Source organism: Toxotes jaculatrix, chromosome 10 (assembly GCF_017976425.1).
Source record: "Toxotes jaculatrix isolate fToxJac2 chromosome 10, fToxJac2.pri, whole genome shotgun sequence".
Lineage (NCBI taxonomy): Eukaryota > Metazoa > Chordata > Actinopteri > Toxotidae > Toxotes > Toxotes jaculatrix.
The window spans coordinates 27925784-27951208 of NC_054403.1; the positions used below are offsets into that span (position 1 = coordinate 27925784).

Here is a 25425-nt window from a genome sequence, read left to right on the forward strand (position 1 = left end):
TGAAGACTGATAATCCACAAATTCAAGTCCACCTGTCAAACATCTTCAGTCTGTGACGTTCAGCACGTTCCACAGATTCCTCATGTTCCTTTTCACCGAGAAGCTGAGCTCTGAAATCAGACCAGCGTTTGAACAAACGGACGTTTCAACGGATTCAACCGTTATTTTGGAAACAAGTGAAGATTAATGAGCCTTAAACAGAATCGTCAGCTTCATCCAGGATGAAATGACGAGGTGTTCACATCTGAAGCTGTGTAATCAGACCTGTAATGTTCATGTCAGAGCGGAAACTAAAGCCCTAACAGCTGATCGGTTTCCCCGCTGCGGACAGAAGCTCTCACATTAATGCTGAACAGCAGAAGGAAGCCTGGAACGTAAAGAACGTCTCAGAGCTGATGTTCTTCAGGAGCGTTTAGCTTTAATGTCTGTGTGTTAGCAGCTGAGTGTGGAGGAAAAGCTCGGATCTGAGATCAGGGTGCATCCTCTCTGCGTGCTTCCCGCCGGAGGAGCGGACAGACGGACGCTCAGACACCTGTGACCACGTTTGGACTTTTTTATTTCCGCCTCTCAGAAGCGTCACGTCTCCGACAGGAAGTCCGTTTTTTAAGCTCCTCCCTCTGGCTGATCAGACTTTTTTCTTTTTTTTAAAATCATCATCGTGTCCATAACGAGAGAACTGTCTTTTTGACTTCAGGGACATCCGTCAGTCCTCAGGAAGGTGAGCTGTCCATCTGTGTGTGTGTGTGTGTGTGTGTGTGTGTGTGTGTGTGTGTGTGTGTGTCCTTGCCATTCATCTGTAAACCTATGTAGAAACAGCGGATGTGAAAATTGTCCAGATGTCAAAGAAGAACAGGCTCGAAAGCTCCGGGTTTAGGTGAACGTTCCAGTCACTGCTCAGATGCAGATGTTTGCTGTGTCACGTTTCAGGCGGGTTTGTGAGTCAGCAGTGTGATGTTTGCTCTGATCAGTGAAGCCTGAAGAAAATCGTCTCACGTTGCAACATCAACTTTTATTTTGAAAGTCAGGCCCCAGCTGCAAACAGCGGTGGATCATCTGATGATGACCTGATTTTACCGTCGCTCTGCAGAGATCTGTGCAGATGTTGTGACACTGGGACCCCCACCCCACCCTCCAGCCTCCACCCCCCAGCCTGACATTTACCCTGACAGGCAGGCTCTCCCTTCTTTTCCTGCGTGAATCTAAATCTGGATTCACAGATTCATCACAGCTCAAACTGGTTTTCCATTGTTGGTACTGGGAGCTAAAGTTAGCCTCGTGCCTCGGTCTCCTCTGACAAAGCAACACACTCCGTGTTTTCATGAAGCTGCTTCTGTTTTTAATGCAAATGTTTCTGATGTTTTTAAATATCCCACAGAGGCAGTGTGGGTTCCCGGGGACCGACTCTCCTGGACCTGCCTGGTTCACGCACATTAAAAGTGGATGTAAATATCTATAAATCTGCTTTAACTCCATCCTGAGGACGAACATGGGAGAGAGGAACTCATGCACCTGAGTCTGAAGCGAACACTGACCCGACCTGTTCAGAGTCTGACTCCGCCACGCGTGGGGAAGGCGTCTGGATTTAAAGACCTTCAGGGGTTTGTGCGGTACGACGTGTGTGAGTGTGCGTGTGTGTGTGTGTGTGTGCGTGCGTGTGCGTGTGTTTGCTGCAGTCTAGTCCTCGCTGATCACGTCCACGTCCTCTCCCGCCGCCTGCTGCGTGGCTGCTCTCCAGCGGCTGATGTGCTGACTGCCCTTCCTCTTCTGCTGAGCCTCCGGAGACTCTTCCTCCAACTTCTGACGCTTGTGCTTCGTCCTGCGGTTCTGAAACCACACCTTCACCTGAGAGAGAGAGAGAGAGAGACGGGGAGAGGTGTGTGTGTGAGGTGAGTGTTTAACTTTACTGTGTGAGCCTCTGTCAAACACACAGTTCGGCTTCAGCTCCTCAGCGTACGGACCGGACGTGTCCCGCTCTTTGACCTCATTAAACGCAATCAGATCACGGTCACAATGTAAGAATAGATTTTATTATAAAAATGTAAGAACCATTATGATGCCTCTTTTCACGGCTGAGCTACTTTTAACAAGTTATAACTGGTTCAGATGTGAACCTTCCGTGTGGGGGTCCTTTATAAACACTGTCATACATAGGATGTATGTATTTTACGGGGGGGCGGGGCTCTAGCGGCCGGTGCCAGGGGCCTGATGATCCTCCTCTGACTACTGTTAGGAACCTGAGGAGACGCAGGAAGCTGCTACCACAGCTCCGACGTCTGCGTCTGTCAGGAATGATAACACGTGTAGTGATTTAAGATCTTCATCCCGGTAAAACACGAACGTGACACGCGGGACTGTTCAGACTCGTCCTGCTGACTAACGGCTCGTGTTGCACAATCTGTCAGAGCGAAGTGAGACCGGATCTGGATCCAGGTCGGCAGGGTCTGCCCAGGGCTGAGAAACTCCCGTCAGACCTGCTCTGAGACGGATCTGAGATCAGAACCAGAGCAGGAGATCGTTACCGGCCACGAAGGTAAACGGCAAACGCTCTGATATCGGTCTGATTAATAGCTGCTGATGGCTGCGACTCTCCGCTGACTGATAGATTCCTCTCTCTCCCCCTCTCTCCCCCTCTCCCCCCCTCCCTCTCTTCCTGTCCTCTGTTGTGAAATTAGCTCATAAATAATTGTGGATGATTCACGTCGTTTCACTGCGACGATCTGATGAGAGACGCTGTCAGTCAGTGCTGAGAAAAGGCCGAGGGAGCTGACTAACCATCGACTCAACCCCCCCAAACCTCCCATCACCACCCCCACCCCCCTGGTCAGCGGGGCAGAGGTTGTCCTCGTCTCCTTCCTCATCACCCACAAACACAACGCTGAGTTCGTCAGACCGGTTACAATTATTTACCTTTTCTCTGTCCATTTATTATTCACCCATTTGTGTCTTGATCAGTGTATTGATTGATTATATCTTCAGTAATTTCTATCACATCTGGTTTTATTAAACTCAGATTTCACTAAACTATTGCCAGTAAAAAAATATATATTTCAGAATTCACATATTTGTCATTTCTTTTTTTCTGGGGGCATCTGTCTTTAACGATTTTCTTCTGGACACTTTATTTGCATAATCATTCATTCATTCATCCATTCATTCCTATGTCCTATCATGTTTGTATTTTTCCTGCTCAGTTTTCATTCTTTACCTGTTTTAGTTTTTATTCATCCACTCATCCATCCATCCATCATTACAGGGACTCAGCGTCTCCCCAGCTTTTCCCTGCTCCTCCCGGGTCTGTCCGTGTGGAACAGCCTTGCTTCGACTCATCCCGGAGATCTCCAGAACACCCGAGTCTACGCACTCTAACCAGCCGGGCGGAAGAGCTCGCAGACGGCGTCGAGATCGTAAACAGAGACGGGGTGAGCGCGGAGGGCTAAGAGCTAAGCTAAAAACAACACCGTGCCGGCTCTCTCTACCCAGCGGTTTCCTCGCTAATGTGCGGTCCTTGGTGAACAAACTGGACGAGATGCGACTCCGCATCAACAGCAGTAAGAGACTTTTGGACTGCAATGTCATGATTTTCACAGAAACACGGCTACACAGCCGCATACCCGACAATGCTATGAGCTAACGCTATGACTATGCTAATGAGCTAGCCGGACGCTACACACTCCGGGCAGATAGGACGGCGGATGACTTCAGTAAGACCAGCAGCGGAGGACCGTGCATGCAGGTAAACGAAGCTTGGTGTACGAACGGTGTCTCCACTGGGAGACGCTGCTCAGCTAACCTGTAGTTTCTCACGGTATCGACCCTTTTTATCAGCCACGGGAGTTTACTTCCACCATTATCACCGCAGCCTATAGTCCCCCAGATGCTAATGGTAAGATTGCTATGAAGCAACTTCATGCAGCCCTGTAACCCCCCACCCATGCACCTGTACAGTATGTTACACCTATTTAACTGTACATTCTGTCCATAGATCACTCATCTGTATAACACGTTTATTGTATATAACTCAGCTGTAGATACTGTTTATCCTGCACTTGCTGCTCTCGCGCTTCTGGTTAGATGCTAAACTGCATTTCGTGACCCTGTCCCTGTACATGTGTAATGACAATAAAGCTTAATCTAATCTAATCATTCATCTACTCATTCCTTCATATGCTTATGTCACGTTATACCTTTTCTCTGGTATGTACGCAATGGGTTGTCTCAGTGTCGGGTCTGAGCCATTTATTTTTTTTAAATAACTTTATTGATGCCTCCCTGGGGAAATGACTGTATTTTAGCCACACCAAGTGAACGAAACACACACACAAGCATGCACATGCACTTAATACGCTGGTGCAGGGGGCAGCCTAGTGAGGTGCCCGGGGAGCTGGGGTGGATTTTTACTTCAGTATAGTACAGATACATAAAACATACTTAAGTACAGTAACGAAGTACAAATACTTAGTTACATTCCATAACTGTTGTCAGGTCAGTTTACAACCACAGGTCAAGCCGAAGGCGAACCTCAGGAGCGCCCTCTACTGGAGCATCAGGTGAGCTGAACAACTGAGGTGTCACTTTACCGACAGGTCAGTTTACCGATAGGTCAGTTTATATATTTTGTATATTTTTTTGCTGAATTTGACGCCTTACTATACTATGACGTTTTTTATGACATTTTGAGGTAAAAAAAAATTTTGACTTTTTTTGGCCGAAAAAAACGCCTTACTATACTATGACGTTTTTTATGACATTTTGAGGTCAAAAAATTTTTTGACTTTTTTTGGCCGAAAAAAACGCCTTACTATACTATGACGTTTTTTATGACATTTTGAGGTCAAAAAAAATGTTGACTTTTTTTGGCCGATTTTGACGCCTTACTATACTATGACGTTTTTTATGACATTTTGAGGTCAAAAAATTTTTTGACTTTTTTTGGCGGAAAAAAACGCCTTACCATACTATGACGTTTTTTATGACATTTTGAGGTCAAAAATTTTTTTGACTTTTTTTGGCCGAAAAAAACGCCTTACTATACTATGATGTTTTTTATGACATTTTGAGGTCAAAAATTTTTTTGACTTTTTTTGCCCGATTTTGACGCCTTACTATACTATGACGTTTTCTATGACATTTTGAGGTCAAAAAAATTTTTGACTTTTTTTGCCCGATTTTGACGCCTTACTATACTATGACGTTTTTTATGACATTTTGAGGTCAAAAAATTTTTTGACTTTTTTGGCCGAAAAAAACGCCTTACTATACTATGACGTTTTTTATGACATTTTGAGGTCAAAAAATTTTTTGACTTTTTTTGGCCGAAAAAAACGCCTTACTATACTATGACGTTTTTTATGACATTTTGAGGTCAAAAAATTTTTTGACTTTTTTGGCCGAAAAAAACGCCTTACTATACTATGACGTTTTTTATGACATTTTGAGGTCAAAAAAAATTTTGACTTTTTTGGCCCGATTTTGACGCCTTACTATACTATGACGTTTTTTATGACATTTTGAGGTCAAAAATTTTTTTGACTTTTTTTGCCCGATTTTGACGCCTTACTATACTATGACGTTTTTTATGACATTTTGAGGTCAAAAAATTTTTTGACTTTTTTTGACCGAAAAAAACACCTTACTATACTATGACGTTTTTTATGACATTTTGAGGTCAAAAAATTTTTTGAGTTTTTTTGGCCGATTTTGACGCCTTACTATACTATGAGATTTTTTATGACATTTTGAGGTCAAAAAATTTTTTGACTTTTTTGGCCGAAAAAAACGCCTTACTATACTATGACGTTTTTTATGACATTTTGAGGTCAAAAAAATTTTTGACTTTTTTGGCCCGATTTTGACGCCTTACTATACTATGACGTTTTTTATGACATTTTGAGGTCAAAAAATTTTTTGACTTTTTTTGGCCGATTTTGACGCCTTACTATACTATGACGTTTTTTATGACATTTTGAGGTCAAAAAATTTTTTGACTTTTTTTGGCCGAAAAAAACGCCTTACTATACTATGACGTTTTTTATGACATTTTGAGGTCAAAAATTTTTTTGACTTTTTTTGCCCGATTTTGACGCCTTACTATACTATGACGTTTTTTATGACATTTTGAGGTCAAAAAATGTTTTGACTTTTTTTGACCGAAAAAAACACCTTACTATACTATGACGTTTTTTATGACATTTTGAGGTCAAAAAAAATTTTGACTTTTTTGGCCTGATTTTGACGCCTTACTATACTATGACGTTTTTTATGACATTTTGAGGTCAAAAAATTTTTTGACTTTTTTTGCCCGATTTTGACGCCTTACTATACTATGACGTTTTTTATGAAATTTTGAGGTCAAAAAATTTTTTGACTTTTTTTGGCCGAAAAAAACGCCTTACTATACTATGACGTTTTTTATGACATTTTGAGGTCAAAAAATTTTTTGACTTTTTTGGCCGAAAAAAACGCCTTACTATACTATGACGTTTTTTATGACATTTTGAGGTCAAAAAATTTTTTGACTTTTTTTGGCCGATTTTGACGCCTTACTATACTATGACGTTTTTTATGACATTTTGAGGTCAAAAAAGTTTTTGACTTTTTTTGGCCGAAAAAAACGCCTTACTATACTATGACGTTTTTTATGACATTTTGAGGTCAAAAAATTTTTTGACTTTTTTGGCCGAAAAAAACGCCTTACTATACTATGACGTTTTTTATGACATTTTGAGGTCAAAAAATTTTTTGACTTTTTTTGACCGAAAAAAACACCTTACTATACTATGACGTTTTTTATGACATTTTGAGGTCAAAAAATTTTTTGAGTTTTTTTGGCCGATTTTGACGCCTTACTATACTATGAGATTTTTTATGACATTTTGAGGTCAAAAAAATTTTTGACTTTTTTGGCCGAAAAAAACGCCTTACTATACTATGACGTTTTTTATGACATTTTGAGGTCAAAAAAAATTTTGACTTTTTTTGGCCGATTTTGACGCCTTACTATACTATGACGTTTTTTATGACATTTTGAGGTCAAAAAAAATTTGGACTTTTTTTGGCCGAAAAAAACGCCTTACTATACTATGACGTTTTTTATGACATTTTGAGGTCAAAAAAAATTTTGACTTTTTTTGGCCGAAAAAAACGCCTTACTATACTATGACGTTTTTTATGACATTTTGAGGTCAAAAAATTTTTTGACTTTTTTTGGCCGAAAAAAACGCCTTACTATACTATGACGTTTTTTATGACATTTTGAGGTCAAAAATTTTTTTGACTTTTTTTGCCCGATTTTGACGCCTTACTATACTATGACGTTTTTTATGACATTTTGAGGTCAAAAAATTTTTTGACTTTTTTTGCCCGATTTTGACGCCTTACTATACTATGAGATTTTTTATGACATTTTGAGGTCAAAAAAATTTTTGACTTTTTTGGCCGAAAAAAACGCCTTACTATACTATGACGTTTTTTATGACATTTTGAGGTCAAAAAAAATTTTGACTTTTTTGGCCCGATTTTGACGCCTTACTATACTATGACGTTTTTTATGACATTTTGAGGTCAAAAATTTTTTTGACTTTTTTTGCCCGATTTTGACGCCTTACTATACTATGACGTTTTTTATGACATTTTGAGGTCAAAAAATTTTTTGAGTTTTTTTGGCCGATTTTGACGCCTTACTATACTATGAGATTTTTTATGACATTTTGAGGTCAAAAATTTTTTTGACTTTTTTGGCCGAAAAAAACGCCTTACTATACTATGACGTTTTTTATGACATTTTGAGGTCAAAAAAAATTTTGACTTTTTTGGCCCGATTTTGACGCCTTACTATACTATGACGTTTTTTATGACATTTTGAGGTCAAAAAATTTTTTGACTTTTTTTGGCCGATTTTGACGCCTTACTATACTATGACGTTTTTTATGACATTTTGAGGTCAAAAAATTTTTTGACTTTTTTTGGCCGAAAAAAACGCCTTACTATACTATGACGTTTTTTATGACATTTTGAGGTCAAAAATTTTTTTGACTTTTTTTGCCCGATTTTGACGCCTTACTATACTATGACGTTTTTTATGACATTTTGAGGTCAAAAAATTTTTTGACTTTTTTTGACCGAAAAAAACACCTTACTATACTATGACGTTTTTTATGACATTTTGAGGTCAAAAAATTTTTTGACTTTTTTGGCCGAAAAAAACGCCTTACTATACTATGACGTTTTTTATGACATTTTGAGGTCAAAAAAATTTTTGACTTTTTTGGCCTGATTTTGACGCCTTACTATACTATGACGTTTTTTATGACATTTTGAGGTCAAAAATTTTTTTGACTTTTTTGGCCGAAAAAAACGCCTTACTATACTATGACGTTTTTTATGACATTTTGAGGTCAAAAAATTTTTTGACTTTTTTGGCCGAAAAAAACGCCTTACTATACTATGACGTTTTTTATGACATTTTGAGGTAAAAAAAAATTTTGACTTTTTTTGGCCGAAAAAAACGCCTTACTATACTATGACGTTTTCTATGACATTTTGAGGTCAAAAAAAATTTTGACTTTTTTTGGCCGATTTTGACGCCTTACTATACTATGACGTTTTCTATGACATTTTGAGGTCAAAAAAAATTTTGACTTTTTTTGGCCGAAAAAAACGCCTTACTATATTATGACGTTTTTTATGACATTTTGAGGTGAAAATTTTTTTTGACTTTTTTTGGCCAATTTTGACGCCTTACTATACTAAGACGTTTTTTATGACATTTTGAGGTGAAAAAAAATTTTGACTTTTTTTGGCCGAAAAAAACGCCTTACTATACTATGACGTTTTTTATGACATTTTGAGGTCAAAAAATTTTTTGACTTTTTTTGCCCGATTTTGACGCCTTACTATACTATGACGTTTTTTATGACATTTTGAGGTCAAAAAATTTTTTGACTTTTTTTGGCCGAAAAAAAACGCCTTACTATACTATGACGTTTTTTATGACATTTTGAGGTCAAAAATTTTTTTGACTTTTTTGGCCGAAAAAAACGCCTTACTATACTATGACGTTTTTTATGACATTTTGAGGTCAAAAAATTTTTTGACTTTTTTTGACCGAAAAAAACACCTTACTATACTATGACGTTTTTTATGACATTTTGAGGTCAAAAAATTTTTTGAGTTTTTTTGGCCGATTTTGACGCCTTACTATACTATGAGATTTTTTATGACATTTTGAGGTCAAAAAAATTTTTGACTTTTTTGGCCGAAAAAAACGCCTTACTATACTATGACGTTTTTTATGACATTTTGAGGTCAAAAAAAATTTGGACTTTTTTTGGCCGATTTTGACGCCTTACTATACTATGACGTTTTTTATGACATTTTGAGGTCAAAAAAAATTTGGACTTTTTTTGGCCGAAAAAAACGCCTTACTATACTATGACGTTTTTTATGACATTTTGAGGTCAAAAAAAATTTTGACTTTTTTTGGCCGAAAAAAACGCCTTACTATACTATGACGTTTTTTATGACATTTTGAGGTCAAAAAATTTTTTGACTTTTTTGGCCGAAAAAAACGCCTTACTATACTATGACGTTTTTTATGACATTTTGAGGTCAAAAAATTTTTTGACTTTTTTTGACCGAAAAAAACACCTTACTATACTATGACGTTTTTTATGACATTTTGAGGTCAAAAAATTTTTTGAGTTTTTTTGGCCGATTTTGACGCCTTACTATACTATGAGATTTTTTATGACATTTTGAGGTCAAAAAAATTTTTGACTTTTTTGGCCGAAAAAAACGCCTTACTATACTATGACGTTTTTTATGACATTTTGAGGTCAAAAAAAATTTGGACTTTTTTTGGCCGATTTTGACGCCTTACTATACTATGACGTTTTTTATGACATTTTGAGGTCAAAAAAAATTTGGACTTTTTTTGGCCGAAAAAAACGCCTTACTATACTATGACGTTTTTTATGACATTTTGAGGTCAAAAAAAATTTTGACTTTTTTTGGCCGAAAAAAACGCCTTACTATACTATGACGTTTTTTATGACATTTTGAGGTCAAAAAATTTTTTGACTTTTTTTGGCCGAAAAAAACGCCTTACTATACTATGACGTTTTTTATGACATTTTGAGGTCAAAAATTTTTTTGACTTTTTTTGCCCGATTTTGACGCCTTACTATACTATGACGTTTTTTATGACATTTTGAGGTCAAAAAATTTTTTGACTTTTTTTGCCCGATTTTGACGCCTTACTATACTATGAGATTTTTTATGACATTTTGAGGTCAAAAAATTTTTTGACTTTTTTGGCCGAAAAAAACGCCTTACTATACTATGACGTTTTTTATGACATTTTGAGGTCAAAAAAAATTTTGACTTTTTTGGCCCGATTTTGACGCCTTACTATACTATGACGTTTTTTATGACATTTTGAGGTCAAAAATTTTTTTGACTTTTTTTGCCCGATTTTGACGCCTTACTATACTATGACGTTTTTTATGACATTTTGAGGTCAAAAAATTTTTTGAGTTTTTTTGGCCGATTTTGACGCCTTACTATACTATGAGATTTTTTATGACATTTTGAGGTCAAAAAATTTTTTGACTTTTTTGGCCGAAAAAAACGCCTTACTATACTATGACGTTTTTTATGACATTTTGAGGTCAAAAAAAATTTTGACTTTTTTGGCCCGATTTTGACGCCTTACTATACTATGACGTTTTTTATGACATTTTGAGGTCAAAAAATTTTTTGACTTTTTTTGGCCGATTTTGACGCCTTACTATACTATGACGTTTTTTATGACATTTTGAGGTCAAAAAATTTTTTGACTTTTTTTGGCCGAAAAAAACGCCTTACTATACTATGACGTTTTTTATGACATTTTGAGGTCAAAAATTTTTTTGACTTTTTTTGCCCGATTTTGACGCCTTACTATACTATGACGTTTTTTATGACATTTTGAGGTCAAAAAATTTTTTGACTTTTTTTGACCGAAAAAAACACCTTACTATACTATGACGTTTTTTATGACATTTTGAGGTCAAAAAATTTTTTGACTTTTTTGGCCGAAAAAAACGCCTTACTATACTATGACGTTTTTTATGACATTTTGAGGTCAAAAAAAATTTTGACTTTTTTGGCCTGATTTTGACGCCTTACTATACTATGACGTTTTTTATGACATTTTGAGGTCAAAAATTTTTTTGACTTTTTTGGCCGAAAAAAACGCCTTACTATACTATGACGTTTTTTATGACATTTTGAGGTCAAAAATTTTTTTGACTTTTTTGGCCGAAAAAAACGCCTTACTATACTATGACTTTTTTTATGACATTTTGAGGTAAAAAAAAATTTTGACTTTTTTTGGCCGAAAAAAACGCCTTACTATATTATGACGTTTTTTATGACATTTTGAGGTGAAAATTTTTTTTGACTTTTTTTGGCCAATTTTGACGCCTTACTATACTAAGACGTTTTTTATGACATTTTGAGGTGAAAAAAATTTTTGACTTTTTTTGGCCGAAAAAAACGCCTTACTATACTATGACGTTTTTTATGACATTTTGAGGTCAAAAAAATTTTTGACTTTTTTTGCCCGATTTTGACGCCTTACTATACTATGACGTTTTTTATGACATTTTGAGGTCAAAAATTTTTTTGACTTTTTTTGCCCGATTTTGACGCCTTACTATACTATGAGATTTTTTATGACATTTTGAGGTCAAAAAAATTTTTGACTTTTTTGGCCGAAAAAAACGCCTTACTATACTATGACGTTTTTTATGACATTTTGAGGTCAAAAAAAATTTTGACTTTTTTGGCCCGATTTTGACGCCTTACTATACTATGACGTTTTTTATAACATTTTGAGGTCAAAAAAATTTTTGACTTTTTTTGGCCGATTTTGACGCCTTACTATACTATGACGTTTTTTATGACATTTTGAGGTCAAAAAATTTTTTGACTTTTTTTGGCCGAAAAAAACGCCTTACTATACTATGACGTTTTTTATGACATTTTGAGGTCAAAAAATTTTTTGAGTTTTTTTGGCCGATTTTGACGCCTTACTATACTATGAGATTTTTTATGACATTTTGAGGTCAAAAAATTTTTTGACTTTTTTGGCTGAAAAAAACGCCTTACTATACTATGATGTTTTTTATGACATTTTGAGGTCAAAAAAAATTTTGACTTTTTTGGCCCGATTTTGACGCCTTACTATACTATGACGTTTTTTATGACATTTTGAGGTCAAAAAATTTTTTGACTTTTTTTGGCCGATTTTGACGCCTTACTATACTATGACGTTTTTTATGACATTTTGAGGTCAAAAAATTTTTTGACTTTTTTTGGCCGAAAAAAACGCCTTACTATACTATGACGTTTTTTATGACATTTTGAGGTCAAAAATTTTTTTGACTTTTTTTGCCCGATTTTGACGCCTTACTATACTATGACGTTTTTTATGACATTTTGAGGTCAAAAAATTTTTTGACTTTTTTTGGCCGATTTTGACGCCTTACTATACTATGACGTTTTTTATGACATTTTGAGGTCAAAAAATTTTTTGACTTTTTTTGGCCGAAAAAAACGCCTTACTATACTATGACGTTTTTTATGACATTTTGAGGTCAAAAAATTTTTTGACTTTTTTGGCCGAAAAAAACGCCTTACTATACTATGACGTTTTTTGTGACATTTTGAGGTGAAAAAAAAGTTTGACTTTTTTTGCCCGATTTTGACGCCTTACTATACTATGACGTTTTTTATGACATTTTGAGGTGAAAATTTTTTTTGACTTTTTTTGCCCGATTTTGACGCCTTACTATACTATGACGTTTTTTATGACATTTTGAGGTCAAAAATTTTTTTGACTTTTTTTGGCCGAAAAAAACGCCTTACTATACTATGACGTTTTTTTCTGACATTTTGAGGTCAAAAAAAATTTTGACTTTTTTTGGCCGAAAAAAACGCCTTACTATACTATGACGTTTTTTATGACATTTTGAGGTCAAAAAAATTTGTGACTTTTTTTGGCCGAAAAAAACGCCTTACTATACTATGACGTTTTTTCTGACATTTTGAGGTCAAAAAAAATTTTGACTTTTTTTGGCCGAAAAAAACGCCTTACTATACTATGACGTTTTTTATGATATTTTGAGGTCAAAAAAAATTTTAACTTTTTTTGGCCGATTTTGACGCCTTACTATACTATGACGTTTTCTATGACATTTTGAGGTCAAAAAAAATTTTAACTTTTTTTGGCCGAAAAAAACGCCTTACTATACTATGACGTTTTTTATGACATTTTGAGGTGAAAATTTTTTTTGACTTTTTTTGGCCAATTTTGACGCCTTACTATACTAAGACGTTTTTTATGACATTTTGAGGTGAAAAAATTTTTTGACTTTTTTTGGCCGAAAAAAACGCCTTACTATACTATGACGTTTTTTATGACATTTTGAGGTCAAAAAATTTTTTGACTTTTTTTGGCCGAAAAAAACGCCTTACTATACTATGAGATTTTTTATGACATTTTGAGGTCAAAAAAATTTTTGACTTTTTTGGCTGAAAAAAACGCCTTACTATACTATGATGTTTTTTATGACATTTTGAGGTCAAAAAAAATTTTGACTTTTTTGGCCCGATTTTGACGCCTTACTATACTATGACGTTTTTTATGACATTTTGAGGTCAAAAAATTTTTTGACTTTTTTTGGCCGATTTTGACGCCTTACTATACTATGACGTTTTTTATGACATTTTGAGGTCAAAAAATTTTTTGACTTTTTTTGGCCGAAAAAAACGCCTTACTATACTATGACGTTTTTTATGACATTTTGAGGTCAAAAATTTTTTTGACTTTTTTTGCCCGATTTTGACGCCTTACTATACTATGACGTTTTTTATGACATTTTGAGGTCAAAAATTTTTTTGACTTTTTTTGGCCGAAAAAAACGCCTTACTATACTATGACGTTTTTTTCTGACATTTTGAGGTCAAAAAAAATTTTGACTTTTTTTGGCCGAAAAAAACGCCTTACTATACTATGACGTTTTTTATGACATTTTGAGGTCAAAAAAATTTGTGACTTTTTTTGGCCGAAAAAAACGCCTTACTATACTATGACGTTTTTTCTGACATTTTGAGGTCAAAAAAAATTTTGACTTTTTTTGGCCGAAAAAAACGCCTTACTATACTATGACGTTTTTTATGATATTTTGAGGTCAAAAAAAATTTTAACTTTTTTTGGCCGATTTTGACGCCTTACTATACTATGACGTTTTCTATGACATTTTGAGGTCAAAAAAAATTTTAACTTTTTTTGGCCGAAAAAAACGCCTTACTATACTATGACGTTTTTTATGACATTTTGAGGTGAAAATTTTTTTTGACTTTTTTTGGCCAATTTTGACGCCTTACTATACTAAGACGTTTTTTATGACATTTTGAGGTGAAAAAAAATTTTGCCTTTTTTTGGCCGAAAAAAACTCCTTACTATACTATGACGTTTTTTATGACATTTTGAGGTCAAAAAAATTTTTGACTTTTTTTGCCCGATTTTGACGCCTTACTATACTATGACGTTTTTTATGACATTTTGAGGTCAAAAATTTTTTTGACTTTTTTGGCCGAAAAAAACGCCTTACTATACTATGACGTTTTTTATGACATTTTGAGGTCAAAAAAAATTTTGACTTTTTTGGCCCGATTTTGACGCCTTACTATACTATGACGTTTTTTATGACATTTTGAGGTCAAAAAAATTTTTGACTTTTTTTGGCCGATTTTGACGCCTTACTATACTATGACGTTTTTTATGACATTTTGAGGTCAAAAAATTTTTTGACTTTTTTTGGCCGAAAAAAACGCCTTACTATACTATGACGTTTTTTATGACATTTTGAGGTCAAAAAATTTTTTGAGTTTTTTTGGCCGATTTTGACGCCTTACTATACTATGAGATTTTTTATGACATTTTGAGGTCAAAAAAATTTTTGACTTTTTTGGCCGATAAAAACGCCTTACTATACTATGACGTTTTTTATGACATTTTGAGGTCAAAAAAAATTTTGACTTTTTTGGCCCGATTTTGACGCCTTACTATACTATGACGTTTTTTATGACATTTTGAGGTCAAAAAAATTTTTGACTTTTTTTGCCCGATTTTGACGCCTTACTATACTATGACGTTTTTTATGACATTTTGAGGTCAAAAAATTTTTTGACTTTTTTTGACCGAAAAAACACCTTACTATACTATGACGTTTTTTATGACATTTTGAGGTCAAAAAAAATTTTGACTTTTTTGGCCCGATTTTGACGCCTTACTATACTATGACGTTTTTTATGACATTTTGAGGTCAAAAAATTTTTTGACTTTTTTTGGCCGATTTTGACGCCTTACTATACTATGACGTTTTTTATGACATTTTGAGGTCAAAAAAAATTTTGACTTTTTTGGCCCGATTTTGACGCCTTACTATACTATGACGTTTTTTATGACATTTTGAGGTCAAAAAATTTTTTGACTTTTTTTGGCCGATTTTGACGCCTTACTATACTATGACGTTTTTTATGACATTTTGAGGTCAAAAATTTTTTTGACTTTTTTTGCCCGATTTTGACGCCTTACTATACTATGACGTTTTTTATGACATTTTGAGGTCAAAAAATTTTTTGACTTTTTTTGACCGAAAAAAACACCTTACTATACTATGACGTTTTTTATGACATTTTGAGGTCAAAAAAAATTTTGACTTTTTTTGGCCGAAAAAAACGCCTTACTATATTATGACGTTTTTTATGACATTTTGAGGTGAAAATTTTTTTTGACTTTTTTTGGCCAATTTTGACGCCTTACTATACTAAGACGTTTTTTATGACATTTTGAGGTGAAAAAAAATTTTGACTTTTTTTGGCCGAAAAAAACGCCTTACTATACTATGACGTTTTTTATGACATTTTGAGGTCAAAAAAATTTTTGACTTTTTTTGCCCGATTTTGACGCCTTACTATACTATGACGTTTTTTATGACATTTTGAGGTCAAAAAATTTTTTGACTTTTTTTGGCCGAAAAAAACGCCTTACTATACTATGACGTTTTTTATGACATTTTGAGGTCAAAAATTTTTTTGACTTTTTTGGCCGAAAAAAACGCCTTACTATACTATGACGTTTTTTATGACATTTTGAGGTCAAAAAATTTTTTGACTTTTTTTGACCGAAAAAAACACCTTACTATACTATGACGTTTTTTATGACATTTTGAGGTCAAAAAATTTTTTGAGTTTTTTTGGCCGATTTTGACGCCTTACTATACTATGAGATTTTTTATGACATTTTGAGGTCAAAAAAATTTTTGACTTTTTTGGCCGAAAAAAACGCCTTACTATACTATGACGTTTTTTATGACATTTTGAGGTCAAAAAAAATTTGGACTTTTTTTGGCCGATTTTGACGCCTTACTATACTATGACGTTTTTTATGACATTTTGAGGTCAAAAAAAATTTGGACTTTTTTTGGCCGAAAAAAACGCCTTACTATACTATGACGTTTTTTATGACATTTTGAGGTCAAAAAAAATTTTGACTTTTTTTGGCCGAAAAAAACGCCTTACTATACTATGACGTTTTTTATGACATTTTGAGGTCAAAAAATTTTTTGACTTTTTTTGGCCGAAAAAAACGCCTTACTATACTATGACGTTTTTTATGACATTTTGAGGTCAAAAATTTTTTTGACTTTTTTTGCCCGATTTTGACGCCTTACTATACTATGACGTTTTTTATGACATTTTGAGGTCAAAAAATTTTTTGACTTTTTTTGCCCGATTTTGACGCCTTACTATACTATGAGATTTTTTATGACATTTTGAGGTCAAAAAAATTTTTGACTTTTTTGGCCGAAAAAAACGCCTTACTATACTATGACGTTTTTTATGACATTTTGAGGTCAAAAAAAATTTTGACTTTTTTGGCCCGGTTTTGACGCCTTACTATACTATGACGTTTTTTATGACATTTTGAGGTCAAAAATTTTTTTGACTTTTTTTGCCCGATTTTGACGCCTTACTATACTATGACGTTTTTTATGACATTTTGAGGTCAAAAAATTTTTTGAGTTTTTTTGGCCGATTTTGACGCCTTACTATACTATGAGATTTTTTATGACATTTTGAGGTCAAAAAATTTTTTGACTTTTTTGGCCGAAAAAAACGCCTTACTATACTATGACGTTTTTTATGACATTTTGAGGTCAAAAAAAATTTTGACTTTTTTGGCCCGATTTTGACGCCTTACTATACTATGACGTTTTTTATGACATTTTGAGGTCAAAAAATTTTTTGACTTTTTTTGGCCGATTTTGACGCCTTACTATACTATGACGTTTTTTATGACATTTTGAGGTCAAAAAATTTTTTGACTTTTTTTGGCCGAAAAAAACGCCTTACTATACTATGACGTTTTTTATGACATTTTGAGGTCAAAAATTTTTTTGACTTTTTTTGCCCGATTTTGACGCCTTACTATACTATGACGTTTTTTATGACATTTTGAGGTCAAAAAATTTTTTGACTTTTTTTGACCGAAAAAAACACCTTACTATACTATGACGTTTTTTATGACATTTTGAGGTCAAAAAATTTTTTGAGTTTTTTTGGCCGATTTTGACGCCTTACTATACTATGAGATTTTTTATGACATTTTGAGGTCAAAAAAATTTTTGACTTTTTTGGCCGAAAAAAAACGCCTTACTATACTATGACGTTTTTTATGACATTTTGAGGTCAAAAAAAATTTGGACTTTTTTTGGCCGATTTTGACGCCTTACTATACTATGACGTTTTTTATGACATTTTGAGGTCAAAAAAAATTTGGACTTTTTTTGGCCGAAAAAAACGCCTTACTATACTATGACGTTTTTTATGACATTTTGAGGTCAAAAAAAATTTTGACTTTTTTTGGCCGAAAAAAACGCCTTACTATACTATGACGTTTTTTATGACATTTTGAGGTCAAAAAATTTTTTGACTTTTTTTGGCCGAAAAAAACGCCTTACTATACTATGACGTTTTTTATGACATTTTGAGGTCAAAAATTTTTTTGACTTTTTTTGCCCGATTTTGACGCCTTACTATACTATGACGTTTTTTATGACATTTTGAGGTCAAAAAATTTTTTGACTTTTTTTGCCCGATTTTGACGCCTTACTATACTATGAGATTTTTTATGACATTTTGAGGTCAAAAAAATTTTTGACTTTTTTGGCCGAAAAAAACGCCTTACTATACTATGACGTTTTTTATGACATTTTGAGGTCAAAAAAAATTTTGACTTTTTTGGCCCGGTTTTGACGCCTTACTATACTATGACGTTTTTTATGACATTTTGAGGTCAAAAATTTTTTTGACTTTTTTTGCCCGATTTTGACGCCTTACTATACTATGACGTTTTTTATGACATTTTGAGGTCAAAAAATTTTTTGAGTTTTTTTGGCCGATTTTGACGCCTTACTATACTATGAGATTTTTTATGACATTTTGAGGTCAAAAAATTTTTTGACTTTTTTGGCCGAAAAAAACGCCTTACTATACTATGACGTTTTTTATGACATTTTGAGGTCAAAAAAAATTTTGACTTTTTTGGCCCGATTTTGACGCCTTACTATACTATGACGTTTTTTATGACATTTTGAGGTCAAAAAATTTTTTGACTTTTTTTGGCCGATTTTGACGCCTTACTATACTATGACGTTTTTTATGACATTTTGAGGTCAAAAAATTTTTTGACTTTTTTTGGCCGAAAAAAACGCCTTACTATACTATGACGTTTTTTATGACATTTTGAGGTCAAAAATTTTTTTGACTTTTTTTGCCCGATTTTGACGCCTTACTATACTATGACGTTTTTTATGACATTTTGAGGTCAAAAAATTTTTTGACTTTTTTTGACCGAAAAAAACACCTTACTATACTATGACGTTTTTTATGACATTTTGAGGTCAAAAAATTTTTTGACTTTTTTGGCCGAAAAAAACGCCTTACTATACTATGACGTTTTTTATGACATTTTGAGGTCAAAAAAAATTTTGACTTTTTTGGCCTGATTTTGACGCCTTACTATACTATGACGTTTTTTATGACATTTTGAGGTCAAAAATTTTTTTGACTTTTTTGGCCGAAAAAAACGCCTTACTATACTATGACGTTTTTTATGACATTTTGAGGTCAAAAATTTTTTTGACTTTTTTGGCCGAAAAAAAACGCCTTACTATACTATGACTTTTTTTATGACATTTTGAGGTAAAAAAAAATTTTGACTTTTTTTGGCCGAAAAAAACGCCTTACTATATTATGACGTTTTTTATGACATTTTGAGGTGAAAATTTTTTTTGACTTTTTTTGGCCAATTTTGACGCCTTACTATACTAAGACGTTTTTTATGACATTTTGAGGTGAAAAAAAATTTTGACTTTTTTTGGCCGAAAAAAACGCCTTACTATACTATGACGTTTTTTATGACATTTTGAGGTCAAAAAAATTTTTGACTTTTTTTGCCCGATTTTGACGCCTTACTATACTATGACGTTTTTTATGACATTTTGAGGTCAAAAATTTTTTTGACTTTTTTTGCCCGATTTTGACGCCTTACTATACTATGAGATTTTTTATGACATTTTGAGGTCAAAAAAATTTTTGACTTTTTTGGCCGAAAAAAACGCCTTACTATACTATGACGTTTTTTATGACATTTTGAGGTCAAAAAAAATTTTGACTTTTTTGGCCCGATTTTGACGCCTTACTATACTATGACGTTTTTTATAACATTTTGAGGTCAAAAAAATTTTTGACTTTTTTTGGCCGATTTTGACGCCTTACTATACTATGACGTTTTTTATGACATTTTGAGGTCAAAAAATTTTTTGACTTTTTTTGGCCGAAAAAAACGCCTTACTATACTATGACGTTTTTTATGACATTTTGAGGTCAAAAAATTTTTTGAGTTTTTTTGGCCGATTTTGACGCCTTACTATACTATGAGATTTTTTATGACATTTTGAGGTCAAAAAATTTTTTGACTTTTTTGGCTGAAAAAAACGCCTTACTATACTATGACGTTTTTTATGACATTTTGAGGTCAAAAAAAATTTTGACTTTTTTGGCCCGATTTTGACGCCTTACTATACTATGACGTTTTTTATGACATTTTGAGGTCAAAAAATTTTTTGACTTTTTTTGGCCGATTTTGACGCCTTACTATACTATGACGTTTTTTATGACATTTTGAGGTCAAAAAATTTTTTGACTTTTTTTGGCCGAAAAAAACGCCTTACTATACTATGACGTTTTTTATGACATTTTGAGGTCAAAAATTTTTTTGACTTTTTTTGCCCGATTTTGACGCCTTACTATACTATGACGTTTTTTATGACATTTTGAGGTCAAAAAATTTTTTGACTTTTTTTGGCCGATTTTGACGCCTTACTATACTATGACGTTTTTTATGACATTTTGAGGTCAAAAAATTTTTTGACTTTTTTTGGCCGAAAAAAACGCCTTACTATACTATGACGTTTTTTATGACATTTTGAGGTCAAAAAATTTTTTGACTTTTTTGGCCGAAAAAAACGCCTTACTATACTATGACGTTTTTTGTGACATTTTGAGGTCAAAAATTTTTTTGACTTTTTTTGCCCGATTTTGACGCCTTACTATACTATGATGTTTTTTATGACATTTTGAGGTCAAAAATTTTTTTGACTTTTTTTGACCGAAAAAAACACCTTACTATACTATGACGTTTTTTAAGACATTTTGAGGTCAAAAAATTTTTTGAGTTTTTTTGGCCGATTTTGACGCCTTACTATACTATGAGATTTTTTATGACATTTTGAGGTCAAAAAATTTTTTGACTTTTTTGGCCGAAAAAAACGCCTTACTATACTATGACGTTTTTAATGACATTTTGAGGTCAAAAAAAATTTTGACTTTTTTTGGCCGATTTTGACGCCTTACTATACTATGACGTTTTTTGTGACATTTTGAGGTCAAAAAAAATTTTGACTTTTTTTGCCCGATTTTGACGCCTTACTATACTATGACGTTTTTTATGACATTTTGAGGTCAAAAAAATTTGTGACTTTTTTTGGCCGAAAAAAACGCCTTACTATACTATGACGTTTTTTGTGACATTTTGAGGTCAAAAAAAATTTTGACTTTTTTTGGCCGAAAAAAACGCCTTACTATACTATGACGTTTTTTATGATATTTTGAGGTCAAAAAAAATTTTAACTTTTTTTGGCCGATTTTGACGCCTTACTATACTATGACGTTTTTTCTGACATTTTGAGGTCAAAAAAAATTTTGACTTTTTTTGGCCGAAAAAAACGCCTTACTATACTATGACGTTTTTTATGATATTTTGAGGTCAAAAAAAATTTTAACTTTTTTTGGCCGATTTTGACGCCTTACTATACTATGACGTTTTTTATGACATTTTGAGGTCAAAAAAATTTTTGACTTTTTTTGGCCGAAAAAAACGCCTTACTATACTATGACGTTTTTTCTGACATTTTGAGGTCAAAAAAAATTTTGACTTTTTTTGGCCGAAAAAAACGCCTTACTATACTATGACGTTTTTTATGACATTTTGAGGTCAAAAAAATTTGTGACTTTTTTTGGCCGAAAAAAACGCCTTACTATACTATGACGTTTTTTCTGACATTTTGAGGTCAAAAAAAATTTTGACTTTTTTTGGCCGAAAAAAACGCCTTACTATACTATGACGTTTTTTATGACATTTTGAGGTGAAAATTTTTTTTGACTTTTTTTGGCCAATTTTGACGCCTTACTATACTAAGACGTTTTTTATGACATTTTGAGGTGAAAAAAAATTTTGCCTTTTTTTGGCCGAAAAAAACTCCTTACTATACTATGACGTTTTTTATGACATTTTGAGGTCAAAAAAATTTTTGACTTTTTTTGCCCGATTTTGACGCCTTACTATACTATGACGTTTTTTATGACATTTTGAGGTCAAAAATTTTTTTGACTTTTTTGGCCGAAAAAAACGCCTTACTATACTATGACGTTTTTTATGACATTTTGAGGTCAAAAAAAATTTTGACTTTTTTGGCCCGATTTTGACGCCTTACTATACTATGACGTTTTTTATGACATTTTGAGGTCAAAAAAATTTTTGACTTTTTTTGGCCGATTTTGACGCCTTACTATACTATGACGTTTTTTATGACATTTTGAGGTCAAAAAATTTTTTGACTTTTTTTGGCCGAAAAAAACGCCTTACTATACTATGACGTTTTTTATGACATTTTGAGGTCAAAAAATTTTTTGAGTTTTTTTGGCCGATTTTGACGCCTTACTATACTATGAGATTTTTTATGACATTTTGAGGTCAAAAAAATTTTTGACTTTTTTGGCCGATAAAAACGCCTTACTATACTATGACGTTTTTTATGACATTTTGAGGTCAAAAAAAATTTTGACTTTTTTGGCCCGATTTTGACGCCTTACTATACTATGACGTTTTTTATGACATTTTGAGGTCAAAAAATTTTTTGACTTTTTTTGGCCGAAAAAAACGCCTTACTATACTATGACGTTTTTTATGACATTTTGAGGTCAAAAAATTTTTTGACTTTTTTGGCCGAAAAAAACGCCTTACTATACTATGACGTTTTTTATGACATTTTGAGGTCAAAAAATTTTTTGAGTTTTTTTGCCCGATTTTGACGCCTTACTATACTATGAGATTTTTTATGACATTTTGAGGTCAAAAAAATTTTTGACTTTTTTGGCCGAAAAAAACGCCTTACTATACTATGACGTTTTTTATGACATTTTGAGGTAAAAAAAAATTTTGACTTTTTTTGGCCAAAAAAAACGCCTTACTATACTATGACGTTTTTTATGACATTTTGAGGTAAAAAAAAATGTTGACTTTTTTTGGCCGAAAAAACGCCTTACTATACTATGATGTTTTTTATGACATTTTGAGGTGAAAAAATTTTTGACTTTTTTTGGCCGAAAAAAACGCCTTACTATACTATGACGTTTTTTATGATATTTTGAGGTCAAAAAAAATTTTAACTTTTTTTGGCCGATTTTGACGCCTTACTATACTATGACGTTTTCTATGACATTTTGAGGTCAAAAAAAATTTTAACTTTTTTTGGCCGAAAAAAACGCCTTACTATACTATGACGTTTTTTGTGACATTTTGAGGTCAAAAAATTTTTTGACTTTTTTTGACCGAAAAAAACACCTTACTATACTATGACGTTTTTTATGACATTTTGAGGTCAAAAAATTTTTTGAGTTTTTTTGGCCGATTTTGACGCCTTACTATACTATGAGATTTTTTATGACATTTTGAGGTCAAAAAATTTTTTGACTTTTTTGGCCGAAAAAAACGCCTTACTATACTATGACGTTTTTTATGACATTTTGAGGTCAAAAAAAATTTTGACTTTTTTGGCCCGATTTTGACGCCTTACTATACTATGACGTTTTTTATGACATTTTGAGGTCAAAAATTTTTTTGACTTTTTTTGCCCGATTTTGACGCCTTACTATACTATGATGTTTTTTATGACATTTTGAGGTCAAAAATTTTTTTGACTTTTTTTGACCGAAAAAAACACCTTACTATACTATGACGTTTTTTAAGACATTTATAGGTCAAAAAATTTTTTGAGTTTTTTTGGCCGATTTTGACGCCTTACTATACTATGAGATTTTTTATGACATTTTGAGGTCAAAAAATTTTTTGACTTTTTTGGCCGAAAAAAACGCCTTACTATACTATGACGTTTTTAATGACATTTTGAGGTCAAAAAAAATTTTGACTTTTTTTGGCCGATTTTGACGCCTTACTATACTATGACGTTTTTTGTGACATTTTGAGGTCAAAAAAAATTTTGACTTTTTTTGCCCGATTTTGACGCCTTACTATACTATGACGTTTTTTATGACATTTTGAGGTCAAAAAAATTTGTGACTTTTTTTGGCCGAAAAAAACGCCTTACTATACTATGACGTTTTTTGTGACATTTTGAGGTCAAAAAAAATTTTGACTTTTTTTGGCCGAAAAAAACGCCTTACTATACTATGACGTTTTTTATGATATTTTGAGGTCAAAAAAAATTTTAACTTTTTTTGGCCGATTTTGACGCCTTACTATACTATGACGTTTTTTCTGACATTTTGAGGTCAAAAAAAATTTTGACTTTTTTTGGCCGAAAAAAACGCCTTACTATACTATGACGTTTTTTATGATATTTTGAGGTCAAAAAAAATTTTAACTTTTTTTGGCCGATTTTGACGCCTTACTATACTATGACGTTTTTTATGACATTTTGAGGTCAAAAAAATTTTTGACTTTTTTTGGCCGAAAAAAACGCCTTACTATACTATGACGTTTTTTCTGACATTTTGAGGTCAAAAAAAATTTTGACTTTTTTTGGCCGAAAAAAACGCCTTACTATACTATGACGTTTTTTATGACATTTTGAGGTCAAAAAAATTTGTGACTTTTTTTGGCCGAAAAAAACGCCTTACTATACTATGACGTTTTTTCTGACATTTTGAGGTCAAAAAAAATTTTGACTTTTTTTGGCCGAAAAAAACGCCTTACTATACTATGACGTTTTTTATGATATTTTGAGGTCAAAAAAAATTTTAACTTTTTTTGGCCGATTTTGACGCCTTACTATACTATGACGTTTTCTATGACATTTTGAGGTCAAAAAAAATTTTAACTTTTTTTGGCCGAAAAAAACGCCTTACTATACTATGACGTTTTTTATGACATTTTGAGGTGAAAATTTTTTTTGACTTTTTTTGGCCAATTTTGACGCCTTACTATACTAAGACGTTTTTTATGACATTTTGAGGTGAAAAAAAATTTTGACTTTTTTTGGCCGAAAAAAACGCATTACTATACTATGACGTTTTTTATGACATTTTGAGGTCAAAAAAATTTTTGACTTTTTTTGCCCGATTTTGACGCCTTACTATACTATGACGTTTTTTATGACATTTTGAGGTCAAAAAATTTTTTGACTTTTTTTGACCGAAAAAAACACCTTACTATACTATGACGTTTTTTATGACATTTTGAGGTCAAAAAAAATTTTGACTTTTTTGGCCCGATTTTGACGCCTTACTATACTATGACGTTTTTTATGACATTTTGAGGTCAAAAAATTTTTTGACTTTTTTTGGCCGATTTTGACGCCTTACTATACTATGACGTTTTTTATGACATTTTGAGGTCAAAAATTTTTTTGACTTTTTTTGCCCGATTTTGACGCCTTACTATACTATGACGTTTTTTATGACATTTTGAGGTCAAAAAATTTTTTGACTTTTTTTGACCGAAAAAAACACCTT

The 25425-nt window shown here is 32.8% G+C and overlaps 1 protein-coding gene across 1 annotated transcript in view; it reads right to left on the bottom strand.

The window, feature by feature from the left end:
* Positions 1-1184: 1184 nt before the first annotated feature.
* Positions 1185-25425, bottom strand: part of emx3 (empty spiracles homeobox 3) — a 41114-nt gene continuing 16873 nt past the window's right edge. Inside the window, exon 3 of the mRNA XM_041048294.1 lies at positions 1185-1842. Within this exon, the coding sequence (XP_040904228.1) occupies positions 1675-1842 (168 nt within the window). The 3' untranslated portion in view covers positions 1185-1674. The remainder of the gene's footprint in view (positions 1843-25425) is intronic.